Source organism: Lissotriton helveticus, chromosome 9, assembly GCF_964261635.1.
Source record: "Lissotriton helveticus chromosome 9, aLisHel1.1, whole genome shotgun sequence".
Classification (NCBI taxonomy): domain Eukaryota; kingdom Metazoa; phylum Chordata; class Amphibia; order Caudata; family Salamandridae; genus Lissotriton; species Lissotriton helveticus.
In genome coordinates, this window is record NC_136070.1 from 1,000,167,256 (window position 1) to 1,000,180,074 (window position 12,819).

The 12,819-nt window shown below is 43.8% G+C and overlaps 1 protein-coding gene across 2 annotated transcripts in view; it reads right to left on the bottom strand.

Annotated features, from left to right (window-relative positions):
* Window positions 1-300: 300 nt before the first annotated feature.
* The window catches only part of FBXO27 (F-box protein 27), a 282,101-nt gene continuing 269,582 nt past the window's right edge, over window positions 301-12,819 (bottom strand). For both annotated transcript variants that reach the window (XM_078661312.1, XM_078661313.1), the window contains one exon: window positions 301-1,485. In XM_078661312.1, the coding sequence (XP_078517438.1) occupies window positions 1,345-1,485 (141 nt within the window). In that variant the 3' untranslated portion in view covers window positions 301-1,344. The remainder of the gene's footprint in view (window positions 1,486-12,819) is intronic.

The window sequence follows — 12,819 nt, forward strand, 5'->3', positions numbered from 1 at the left end:
GAGAGGTCATCAGTGATGTCACTGACCATGTCATGAGTGATGTAATATGTGCCGTCATAAGCAGTGCATTGTGATGGAGCGAGCTATAGTTAGCTCAGCTAACTAGAACTGCTGAATTTCACTGGTTTTGTATGAGTGAAACCTGAGCCTAACTAGAATGACCCTGTAACCTTTGTTTTTTTGGGGGGAAGTTTTTTTATTCCACTTCCTTACTATAAAGTTTCTGTATGTAACCTTTGTTTTTTCCTGTGAATATATATATATATATATATATATATATATATATATATATATATATATATGTGTGTGTGGGTGTAAATATAAATGTAATATACACACACACATATTCTTTGTAATGAACATGTTCTAATGTACCGCATTGTAAATGTAAACATGGTAACATCTGATATCCACGAAGAGCAAAAGCAAAATAGAATTTTTTTTAAACCTCTGGGTCCAGACCCAGTTTCTTCTGTTAGAGGTAGAGTTCTAACAGCCTTAAAAGAGGCCAGGCTCTTGTCGAAGAACTCATTCAAAAGAATGCTCATGGGCATCAAAATTATATCCAGAAGGACAGCAAGAGACCAATGAGAAGCCCAACTTCACTGTGCAGATTCTCTTTTCAAGTGCACCACTGTCCAAAAGAGGAACGTGTAGGTAGCAATTCTTTTACAGGATCATCTTGAATGAAGAGGCCAATTTAATGTGCTTCCTAATCTTCTTTTTTCCACAAAAGTAAACTGTACACAAGCATTATATAAGGTAGTCACTCTCAATAATACATTAGAGGGGTTTGTCAGCTCCTCTAGGATTTAAAAAAGCCTTTTTCATCATCCCAGCAGTCACAACAACAGAAATACTGCTCATCCCCATCAGCCAGTGACTGGTCGTTCCCTCTGTAGAAAATGTGGGTGGTTGTCATATCCATCTTCCACTTGTGTATTGCTTTGTGGTTCTCATCATCAAAAATGCTTAGGTTGGGCCCCCTGCTTCCGGTAATGATTCAGTGGGGGCTCCTGGATTTCAATAATGAAACAGTGGGTGTCCCTGGGTTCCAGTAATGATTAAGTGGGGGCCCACAGAAGTCACAGGTTAAGAACCACTGCTTTAGACCATTAAGCTGTAAGTAGAGCTACAACGCTCATGACTGCTTTGTGGAATCTTATTGTTCCCTCGCCTTGGAAGGCACTTTATCATTCTAAAACTTGCTGCCTGAAACATTTGAACAAGAATTGCAGCCTACTCACTGGCAGCTCTTCCTTTAGCCCCTGTTACAAAGGCCAAACCATGGGTACTCCAAAGTACGGTCTCGTCTGCAGTTACTGTGCCTCAGCAGCTACACCGTCATCTATGCATCTTCACAGTGACAGAGGAGTTGGTTATGCGAGCACCATAGTGTCCAGCCCAGAATTGTGTATCTTTCCCTCTGTGGAGGAACTTCACGTAACGGACTCCACTGCTGTAATGGCTAAACACATGAGAAACCTGTGGAGATAAAGTCAAATTAGACATGAAGCTTTGAGAAAACAAGAAATACAGTGCTATGAAGCAACAGATAAATGTTTGTCCGCTCTGTAGAAGAAGATTTAAAGCTAACTTCCCAAAGCAACTTTCACAGTCAGGCCCAACTCCCGGTTTGATCCACTATGGTACATCTCATGTATGCTTCAAAAGGTAAACAGGGATTAGTTTGTATGCTAAATAACGTATGCCATAAGAATGCGGTTGTTACAACGACCACGCTGTTATTTCGCATACCGTTACAACGCAAGTCGGAACATCTACTTGCGTTGGGGGGCAGAAGGTGGTGGATTTAAAATCTAACACATTCCCTAGTGTCCACACAAACTGGAGTTGGAATTGTACATTAAAAGCAAGTCATTGTTCCGACTTACGTTGTAACGGTATGCAAAATAACGCAGTCGTTGTAACAACCGCGTTCTTATGGCATGCGAAAAATCGTCCTATATTCGCTTCAAATCCACAGCCAAACTTGTTCGTGTTCCTAGTGATGGTGGAAATTATTCCATACCTGAATTATATATCTTTATTAACATGGAGCTATAGCAAATTAAACAAAATCAATATGATTTGTTTTAATGTTTTCCTGGCTTACAGTAAACTAGGCCTTAGTTACGCTTTAAATACATCAACGCAAATGTTAACAGTGAAAAAGTGGATGTCAATATTAATAGTGATAAATTTATATATAAGAACGAAATTGCATCTCTATTATCGAATTCACCCGTCATGGACGGTCTGTGAAGCTAGACTCAGAAATACGTGGTCAGGCAGGTCACAGGTGAGGTGGCACGTAGCCAGCAGACAAAAGCACAAACAGGAAACTCAAATCAATCCTACATATAAGTGCAGCGACACCACAATGGTCCAGGGAGACTGGCCCCAATAAAGCACACATGGCCAGAGTGGTGCGCGCATTCCCAAAACACCATAAAGTCAGATGCCACATGAAGTTAGGAACATAGAGCCAATCAGCACAGAGCAAACACAGTACTCGCAGTGATCATGCGCCATTCATGCCAGACATCTGGAAACGTTACCCACCGGCCTCCATTGTGTCCTTGCAATGTCGATGCCCACCTGCATTTGCTATCAGGGGCCATATTTATGAGTCCAAAGACTAGGCCCACATTCTTCACCAAACAAGCATTGGAAATGCAATAGGGCTCGCATTAGGAAAGTTTGAGCTATTGGTCTTATAAATGTTTTTTATTTTATTTATGTGTTATTTTTTAAAATAGCTAAATTAATAGCTTTGTCATTTACAATGCCAATAGTTATAACTTTCGCAAATGTGACACTCTAAAGCATTTGTAATGCAACATGTTTTGTATTTACGTGACTTAGATGTATTGATATTACAAATAATAATGGCTTTTAATTTTTTTAAATAATTAATACTTAAATAATTTATTTAATTTGTAATGGCAATAGCTTAAATTTTTGTAAATAACTTTTGTGAAGATTATATTCAGTGTTTTTTATTGTGACGAAAATCCAAGAACAGAAGTGAAATATTCACATCTTTTTGGGATTTGTAATAAAGCGTGAAAGCTTGAAAACAGTTTGAAACATTGAAAGAACATATTTGAACCAGTGATGCTGTGGTTGTGCTGAGTGATGCTGTGGTTGCGCTGAGTGATGCTGTGTGTGAGGGTGAGGATGAGGGTGTGTGAGGATGAGGGTGTGTGAGGATGAGGGGGTGTGAGGGTGAGGATGAGGGGGTGTGAGGGTGAGGGTGTGTGAGGGTGAGGGTGTGTGAGGGTGAGGGTGTGTGAGGGTTAGGGGGTGTGTGAGGGGGAGGGGGAGGGTGAGGGGGTGTGTGAGGGGGAGGGTGTGTGAGGGTGAGGGTGTGTGTGAGGGGGAGGGGGAGGGTGAGGGGGTGGGGGAGGGGGAGGGTGAGGGGGAGGGGGTGTGTGAGGGGGAGGGGGTGTGTGAGGGTGAGGGGGTGGGTGAGGGGGTGGGTGAGGGTGTGTGTGAGGGTGAGGGGGTGTGGGAGGGGGTGGGTGAGGGGGTGTGTGAGGGTGAGGGGGTGGGTGAGGGTGTGTGTGAGGGTGAGGGTGTGTGTGAGGGTGAGGGTGTGTGTGAGGGTGAGGGGGTGTGTGAGGGGGTGTGTGAGGGGGTGGGTAAGGGTGAGGGGGTGGGTAAGGGTGAGGGGGTGGGTAAGGGTGAGGGGGTGGGTAAGGGTGAGCGGGTGGGTACGGGCGAGAGGGTGAGGATGAGGGTGTGTGAGGGTGAGAGGGTGGGTGAGGGGAGGGTGAGGGGATGGGAGGGGGGTGAGGGGGTGGGTGAGGGTGAGGGGATGGGAGGGAGGGTGAGGGGATGGGAGGGTGAGGGGATGGGAGGGAGGGTGTGTGACGGTGAGAGGGTAATTGAGGGAGGGTGAGAGGGTAAGTGAGGGAGGTTGTGTGAGGGTGAGAGGGTAAGCGAGGGAGGTTGTGTGAGGGTGAGAGGGTGAGAGGGTGAGGGTGAGAGGGTGCGGGAGGGTGAGAGGGTGGGTGAGGGGGTGAGGGGGTGGGTGAGGGGATGGGAGGGAGGGTGAGGGGATGGGAGGGAGGGTGAGGGGATGGGAGGGAGGGGGTGAGAGGGAGTGTGAGGGTGAGGGGGTAAGTGAGGGAGGGTGAGAGGGTAAGTGAGGGAGGTTGTGTGAGGGTGAGAGGGTAAGTGAGGGAGGGTGAGAGGGTAAGTGAGGGAGGTTGTGTGAGGGTGAGAGGGTAAGTGAGGGTGGGTGAGGGTGTGAGGGTGTGAGGGTGAGAGGGTAAGTGTGTGTGAGGGTGAGAGGGTAAGTGAGGGTGAGGGGGAGAGAGAGCTAAGGGGGCGGAAGAAACGTCTGCAGGGGAACAGAGACAGAAGAGCGATGCACAGAGACAAAGGGGATGAGAGGAAAGGGTGAACGGGGGAGACGCAATTGAAAGCTAAATGCAATTGTGCTGTCATTTACCTTGAAGCATTAGATTGGCACAATAACCAAATCTGTCTTGGTTTCCTCTGCGTTGCCTAAATACATTTTGTATTGGGGCTTTTATCACTTAGAGAAGTGAGTAGAGATACACATGGCATGACTGTGAGCATATAAGGCCACCTATGAGACTTTGTGAATTCAACTAAATACATCTGTCCCTTGGTGGCGTTGTTTCATGGTGTGTATTAAAGTTTCCCATTGCCATCCCACCAGCAAATTCTGCAGCCATCAGCCTCCTCCATTATTCGTTTTAGAAACTAGGCCAATAGTGAGCATAGGTTAATTAAAGTTTAAAAAGCTGTTCTGTGATACCCGACTGCAAACACCACCAATAACTCCAGGGGTTAATTGTAGAATAAAACCAGCCCGCCTCACTAAAGTCTCTAACATGTCCACTTCGGAACCAGAAGACCAGAATTTTAAAAGCCAGCATACCCTGGTGAGCAACTAACTTTAACTCTTAGTACCACACCCCATCACTTTTACTTGCCAAAATTGGAAGTAACTAGATATGTTTTTGTTTGTATTTGTGCAACTGTGTAAAGCTCTTTTATTCAGTTGCTGCTCTTTACTTTGTCATGATTGTTTTACATCAGATTGATAGACTTCAGTCAAATTTAAGTAATGTTAGGCTAAACGTGCTTCCCGGCGGGGCAGGGAGAGTTAAGTGGAAAGGTAAAACGAGTATGGTACAGAATGGGAAAATGTGTAACAAAGAAATAAAATAAAATGGTGCAGTGGCAAAACGAGTATGGTACAGAATGGGAAAATGTGTAACAAAGAAATAAAATAAAATGGTGCAGTGGCATCTGAAGATATAGAACTTGGGTTCTGAAATACTTACAGATCAGAAAGCACCGTAATATCTTGGTAAGTTGTTTGCAGGAGAAAATCTATTAGGGTGCTCATCCTGTAGCCGGTGCTTCCAGCAGCCATGACGGAACCCAGAGGAGGTGGCAGAGGAGTGGAGGATGCCGCTGGTCTCCAGTTGCACAGGGGCCATGATGTTGTTGGAGCCCCAGAGGTTGAGTGCCCGAGGAAGGGACTGACAGTAACTCCAGTTACTCCTGTACCCTGCAACTGGTGCACAATTTTATACTACGCCCTCTGTCAGCTCCCTGGGCAGGGTACGGGATTTCTGCAAGCCTTTAGAGAGAGAGAGGTGGAAGCTGCTTGGAACTGGCCAGTAACAGCCTGCGAGAGGCTGCTGTCCACCGGTACCCATGGTGTCCTAGTGAAGGCACCTCCAGTGCTGTTTTCTGCTCTGTTGGACTGGACTGTGTGCCTCTCCGTGCCCTGTAGGTGGTGGAAGGGCAGTGGAAAGGGCTTTGTTTTTATGACCGGTGTGCAAAGAGACGGGGGGGGGGGGAAGTGTTTTTTTTACGAGCTCAGCTCATTGTCGAGAGATCGACATGCAACTGTGGCATATAGGAATGCTGCCCATGGCTACAGACTATGTACTGTATCTTTTGTTTACCCCCTAACTCGAAGAAATGAGTTTACTTAAAGCAAATTCCAGCTGTGTAGGAGTTTTACACGGAGATTGCACACACACACCGACACCTCCGAAGGGTTCACCGAACAGCGCAATGATATTATTTACTGCAGGCTGGAGTGGCACTGAGAAGCAAAGTCTTTAACAATCTGCGATAGGGCATTTTTTTTCCAAATAGGCCTCCTGCTGTCATTTAAGAGTCCAGTCTCACTCTCAGCAAACAGTACTCCATGTTTGCAGCTTCGAACGGAAAGTGAATAGAGGAACCAACGGGAAGAGGACACTGCCTGGCTCATTTGTTACTTTATTGCAAAGTAATATTTTAGTGGCGCAACCAGCATTAAATGTTAATAATTGTAAACACTAGACGGCACCTTTATGTTTTAATTATGAAGTTGAAATTTTAACCGTTTTTGGATGCAATTGAGCTGGTTACTTAAAATGTGAAAAATCTGATACTACATCAGCTATTCTATATTAATATTGCTGTCTCTTCCCATGAATGACAGTAGTAATTTTATTCCTTGATTTTGAGTATTTTATGTAGCGCTTAAGTTGAAAGTTAATTAAAACAAGCATCAAAGAGCATAAAAGGTGACTGAAAGTACGGCCGGCCGGCCGTGAATAATTAGGGGAGGAGAAATGCCGGCCTGAGGCAGAGCGCACGCTGAGAAGCTTGAGGGAGGCTGGGCTGCCTTTGATGTGATAATGCGAGGCAGGCAGGCAGGCGGCTGGTGGCATTGTGCACGCGCTTTTTAGGGCTTGCGCTTGCGCAATGACCTAAAAAGCACATGCACTGGAAGGAATCGCCAGTCGAATCGTGCTTGGTTAAACCCTGGATAGGCCACTATAGAGCTTCGCCAGCTATGCGCTATGCGCATCAGCAGGCGAGCCCTAAAAAGGATTGACAGAAACATTTTATAACACCAAGACAAATGTTTAAAACCTTGTTCAACTGGATTGTACTTTGGGACCGTTTTCAAACCAGCTTCTGTAACTGTACTACTGGCTGAAGCGTTTAATTAAACCAACTTTCCCGGTTTTTGCAAATGCTTCTTTAGTTTTTTCAAGGTAAATTCATATTCGAGCAACATTCTGGTGAGTCAGCCAGGAGTGATTGGTACCCCGCACCAGACTGCAGCCGAAAGAAGAGGACCCCACGCGGACGTATTTACAAATGTGCAGCAAAGAAGGTGAGCCGACACTGCAATTAATTGGAAGTTTTGCTGAATCTGCGGGGCGAAGGTCAGTCCTGAAGATGCCGTCACAATGGGTAAGTGACTATATCAGATCCTTAGTCCCAGCATACGGCAAACTAGAAAGAAGAGCAAAAATGTAACCTGAGCGCTCTGCCACTGACAGAAATCTGGCATGTTACCTACCTATTTTATATGTCTGAACTGAGTATGGTCTCCTAGGCGTTCGCGCGGAGGTCACCTTTTTCTACAGTCAGCACTCTAGGAAGGTGAATATTTTTTGTCATGTGGATCACTGGCCTTTACAAAGATGGTGCACTTGGGCCCTGGGAGTGATACAGGGCTGGCACCTCAAGCTTATTTTTTGTCTATAAGGGTTATTTCAGTTATACTGATTTCTTAACACTGCTGGTATCTGTAAGAAGTGAGAGGTGTTCTTCACTTGGACTGATGGGTGTGACACAGATGGTATGCTTGGCCCCTGGGTGATACAGGATGCGATTCAGACGTTAGGGAAAAATATTTGGATCTGGGAGATTAGGTGCAGCTTGTGTTTGGCAATGAGGGGCTTGTGGATTTTCAAGTTATTCCTTTTCTCAGCAAAAATTGTTGTTATCTGTGTACGGAGACGATATTGACAGGCTATCAGGCTCACTTAGTCCTGTATACCGCGCAGAGCTTCCCCTGGTCACAGGATAGCATGCGCTAAGAGTGGGCGACAAATTAATCAGACTTAAAAAAAACACGTGATGACGGAGCTACACAGACATTTCCTAGTGAAACATCTCAAAGCCGGCACCATCCCCTGGGGCCTCCAAGTCAAGAATGTCCCAGTGATTTTCATTGACGACTATTAATACAAGAAAGGATTCAGTTACATCAGCACCAAGTGTAGCAGGGATTTGATGGTTCACGCAATCGAGACGGCACAAAGAATTTGTAATAAGGAAGCAGGAGAAATTGAAGAGCAACTTCAAGCGATTAAAGACAGCCATAAGGATTCCGAGGCTAAGACCTTACTAGACAAGATCGCTAAGGAGATAGCAAAGTTCAAAGATCACACAATTAACTTCAAGATTAACAAATTTGAAAAGGATAAAAATCTTTTAACATTGAGACAGTATACCCTTATCTCAAGGGCGATTTTTATACAAGATCAGATTCTACGAGGTTTTTGTCGGGGTATCAAGGAAGATCGAAAAGGAGGTTTCTCACAATTTCGGATACCTTGTCTGAATCCACAGGGGACTCAGACCCAGAGGAAGGTCCTTCCAACAGGAACCAAAAAAAGAGGCCTTTTTAGGAGTAGGCCAACAGAAGCCCCGAGGCAGATACAAGCCCCAACAATGGGAGATGACAATGTGGAGACAGCACTACAAGTCATAAACAAATCACCCAAAATTAACCTTAGTAACAGATCTTTATCCAAGGAAGAAATTGAGGTCCTAGAACTTGGGCGCTCCTTTGTACCTAGGGTTACTATGGATTTCACGAAAGTCAAAATGGAAATCATGGAATTATTCCGCAAGATCCGACTAAGAGCATATTTCATGGACAGAAAAAACAACATGCAACTTGAAGTGTCAGGATTATGCAATACATCCAGTTTTTGCCCTTCTCCTCACAGTATTCCCAGGGACATTATCTCTTTTGAACACACTATACTAGCATCCCTCAATGCCCTTGAAAAGAAGTGAGTAAATATAAAACGAAACATCTTGCAGGCCCACAAAGAAGCCATAAAGACACTAAGAAACCAACAAGCCACAGTTAATAAGCCAGCGGACAAGGGCGGGGCTGTTGTCTTATGGTCCAAAGACGCCTACCAGACAGAAGGCAGAAGGCATGTGTACAACCAACAATGGAACTGGCGTATTTCACAGGACCCCTCTAAAGAGATCATGCATGAAGTTCTGATGGCAGTTACACAAGCAACTGAACAAGGGATCCTCAGACCAAAAGAATCGGAGTATTTGATTAAGAAACAACCTTGAATACCTTAATTGTACTTCTTACCCAAGGTCCATAAAGCTGCATCAAATCCTCCCAGCCGTCCCATCGTTTCGGGTGAGATTCCATACTGGAACCAGTGTCCTAGTTTGCGGACGTGTTTCTAAAACCATTTCTGCCAGCGGTTCCGACCTATTTACGTGACACCATGGCTTTTATTAACAAAATCAATGGTTTTCCTTTTGACCATGACACTCACATTCTAGTGACAATAATCGTAGCATCCTGGCATACACAAATTCCACAGCAAGATGGGCACGTTGCCATTGAAGTTTATCTAGAATCAAGACCCAGGCCACATTGGGTTCCTACAGAATTCATCTTGAAGCTTGCCTCATTTGCACTACACCCGAATTTCTTTAAATTTTCAGACAAATTCTTCGTGCAAATAAAAGGGAATGGCTGTGTTATATATGGCCCAATATGAACAACGATTTGTGCCTTAAACTAACCCATACAGTGCCCACATTAAACAATGGTTCACGTAAATCGACAACGGGTGGTGCATCTGGAAAGGTCCAGTATCAGTGTTGAAGGAGTTCCAAGAATGGCTTAACAACCACAGCCCTGACCTCAACCTAAAGTACAGCACTAAAAGCTTGGCATTCCTAGACATAGAAGTCAAATCAACGACCAACAGATTAATAACTACCCTTCACACAAAACCCACAGACAAGAACAATGCCCTCCACTTCCAGAGTTATCACCCTAGGAGTCTTAAAAACAATTTGCCATATGGGCAGTTTTTAAGAATTATGCGCAACTGCTCCAGAAAAGAAGACTTTAAACTCCACTCAGAAGTCCTGGTCAAGAAACTCATGGAGAGTCGTTACCCTTGCAAGCTTTTGAGTCATTCATTAAAGAGAGCCTGGTGGACACAGAGGGAACATCTTTTGACGAAGAAGTTCAAACCACCTACGCAACGCATTGTCTGCGTGTCTACATTTGGACCCCATCTTCAGTCTATGAAGAAGATTATTTGTAACAACTGGTACTTGATTGATGGCGCCATCCTTGGAATTGGCCCACCACTGTTTGCTCTGAAGAAGAATCACAGCATTGGGCAACAAATTATCAGCTCTGCTTTGCTCGCCACAAAAAAAGAAAACCTGCGCAGTATGTTAAACCTCCAACCAGTACAAGGCCACCATAAATGTGGCATATATTCTGTGTGTGGTTCCACGATAGCAGGAACGCTATTTACCGATGGACATAAATAATGGCATCATAACGACTTTACAAATTGTAATTCGAAAAAAGTTGAATACGCCATTATTTGCCCTTGCAAAAAAGTGTACATCTGTAAAACAAGTCAAGAGGTGCGACAACGCATAGTGCAACATTGCTCCAGGCTGAAAAACAAGGCAGCCACCGCTCCATTGGTGGACCATTTCGTCGCGATGAATCACACACAACACGACTCCAAGTGGACAGTATTGGCAGCCATCAAAACATCACCCAGGGGTGGTGACCCGGTGATCCAGCTAGCACGAAAGGTCTTTTTGATAATGAAATTTGATACTGCTAACCGTGGGCTTAATGAACTCTCTGAAATCACCCACTCACAAGCTTAAACTACAGAGACGAGCATGTTTTGCAGATATATGTACGACTTGCAGGCCCCTCCCCAATCGAGTTGTTGCTCAACCACCTTTTTGGAAGCGCAACCGCTTTATGGATGTGTGAGTGCCCCGCGCAATACAGTATGGACCCTGTGGGCTAATTTTTACAGATTAGCGCGAAGAGCCCGTCCCTTTGTTTGTCTTTTCAAATAGCTTGTTCGAACTGTACAGGCCTCCATTGGCATTACTAAAGGCGGGTTTTGTCTACTACAGGGAACCTCTTAAAAAGAAATACTTTGAAGCTTTCCTTACGAGTGCAGCCCTTTGTTTGTATGACCACATTATGGACATTGTAAATAACCCCAGAGACACGTACAAGGTACGATCCTCTAATTTCATATTTGTTTCATTCAACCCTGCGTGTACCACACTCCTCCATTGTTGTTTCCATAATCTGCTTTTGTCCCCACAGCTTCCTTAAATAAGGAACAGTTTCATTGTTGGCGCCACGACATACAAGCGTCTGGGCACCCACAAAAACAGGTAATTTCTATTTGGAACAGTCCGCATTCTTGTAACCTAGAAACAGGGATCCCCAATTTTATTTTTTTGTCATTTTTTTGTTTTGTAGTTACTGATCATCAGTCCGAGTCCTGATGAGAACCCTAGAACCATTCAGGGTTTGAAACGCGTTGACATCTGGGCAAAGGCGAATGATCTTTGGGGGTGCTGTATGGGAATTGGTCAAAATAATTTTTTTCCCAGTGAGCAGACAACCCTCATGACAACTGTGTAGCCCTTTGCCCTACACACTGGCAGGACTTCCTGAACTGTCAATGGTCTGCGTGTTATTTGTGTGTTAAACATGGACTGGCTGTTTGTAGGACATTTGTAGGACACTTTGGCATTTATGTTTCCTTTTATGTTCATGAAATGTGTGTTTTCTTTGTATTGTTGATTTTTGTTATGTTTTCATAAGCATGGCATACTGAATGATGTGTTACCCATCTTATGACATTAATGAATGTCTTAATCTACATGTGCATGAAATAAGTTACAAGTGATGTGAAATAAATCACATGAACTTAGAATTGCTTGTCTAAGCTCATACACAAGTAATCAGTAATAACCTATCTGGTCATGTTTTTGTTGCATAAACTATAAAAAGATTGTATCGCCATAATTGGTATACTAGGATGAAGATACAAATTGGTGATTGGCAAGTTTGCTACATTTATGGAAATTCACTAACCCAGCGTGAAGAGACTTGGTGGGTAATGAAATTGGGCCTTGTCTGTAGAAATGTATTAGTCCCAGATCGCTGGAGGACCAATCTGGGATAAGCTGGTTGCCTAAAAAAAAAAATGCAATTTTGTGTTAAATGGTGGGTGCGTGGCCACCCAGGTTAAGTATACAAGAAATGGTTAAAGTGAAAAAAGAGCTTTGGTGGTCGTATAGCAAAATAAGACCATATTTATCAAATATGGATGTGGAGGATATTTATGATAAGGAGGAGATCGCAAATAGCTTACCGGAAGAACCAAAAGAGATAAGATTGGGGCAATGTTACAAGTGATGGTTACAAAACATGAAACCTGATATTTGGGGGGAAAATAGCTGGAAAATGTAAAACAGAAACCCAGGTTAAGTTATCAGTGAGTGCATAGAAAGAAATTAATTACATTTTTCAATTATAGGATGAGTAAATACAGGAGGATGCAGTTTTTTGGACAAACTTTTTGTTTATAGAACACCTCCATTTTTTAACAAACTTTATCAAGAGATAAATCTGCAGTACTATAAATGTTCTGCACTGGCTGTGCCCACAGATAACCCAGTTCTGCATTGAGATTTATAAAAACATGATGGAGAAACTCAACCCAAAAATATTAATGAATCCGATCGTTGTACTTCAGGGATATTCACCCACACTGGTTGATCTCTCGCTTACAGAAAAATATATCTTCTATGTAGCTATAGTTGTGGCAAATATTTTACAACACTACACTAGAAGACCGAAATAATCCCAGTTTCAGTGATTGCAGAACCAAAATGATGAGGGCAGGGAAAAAA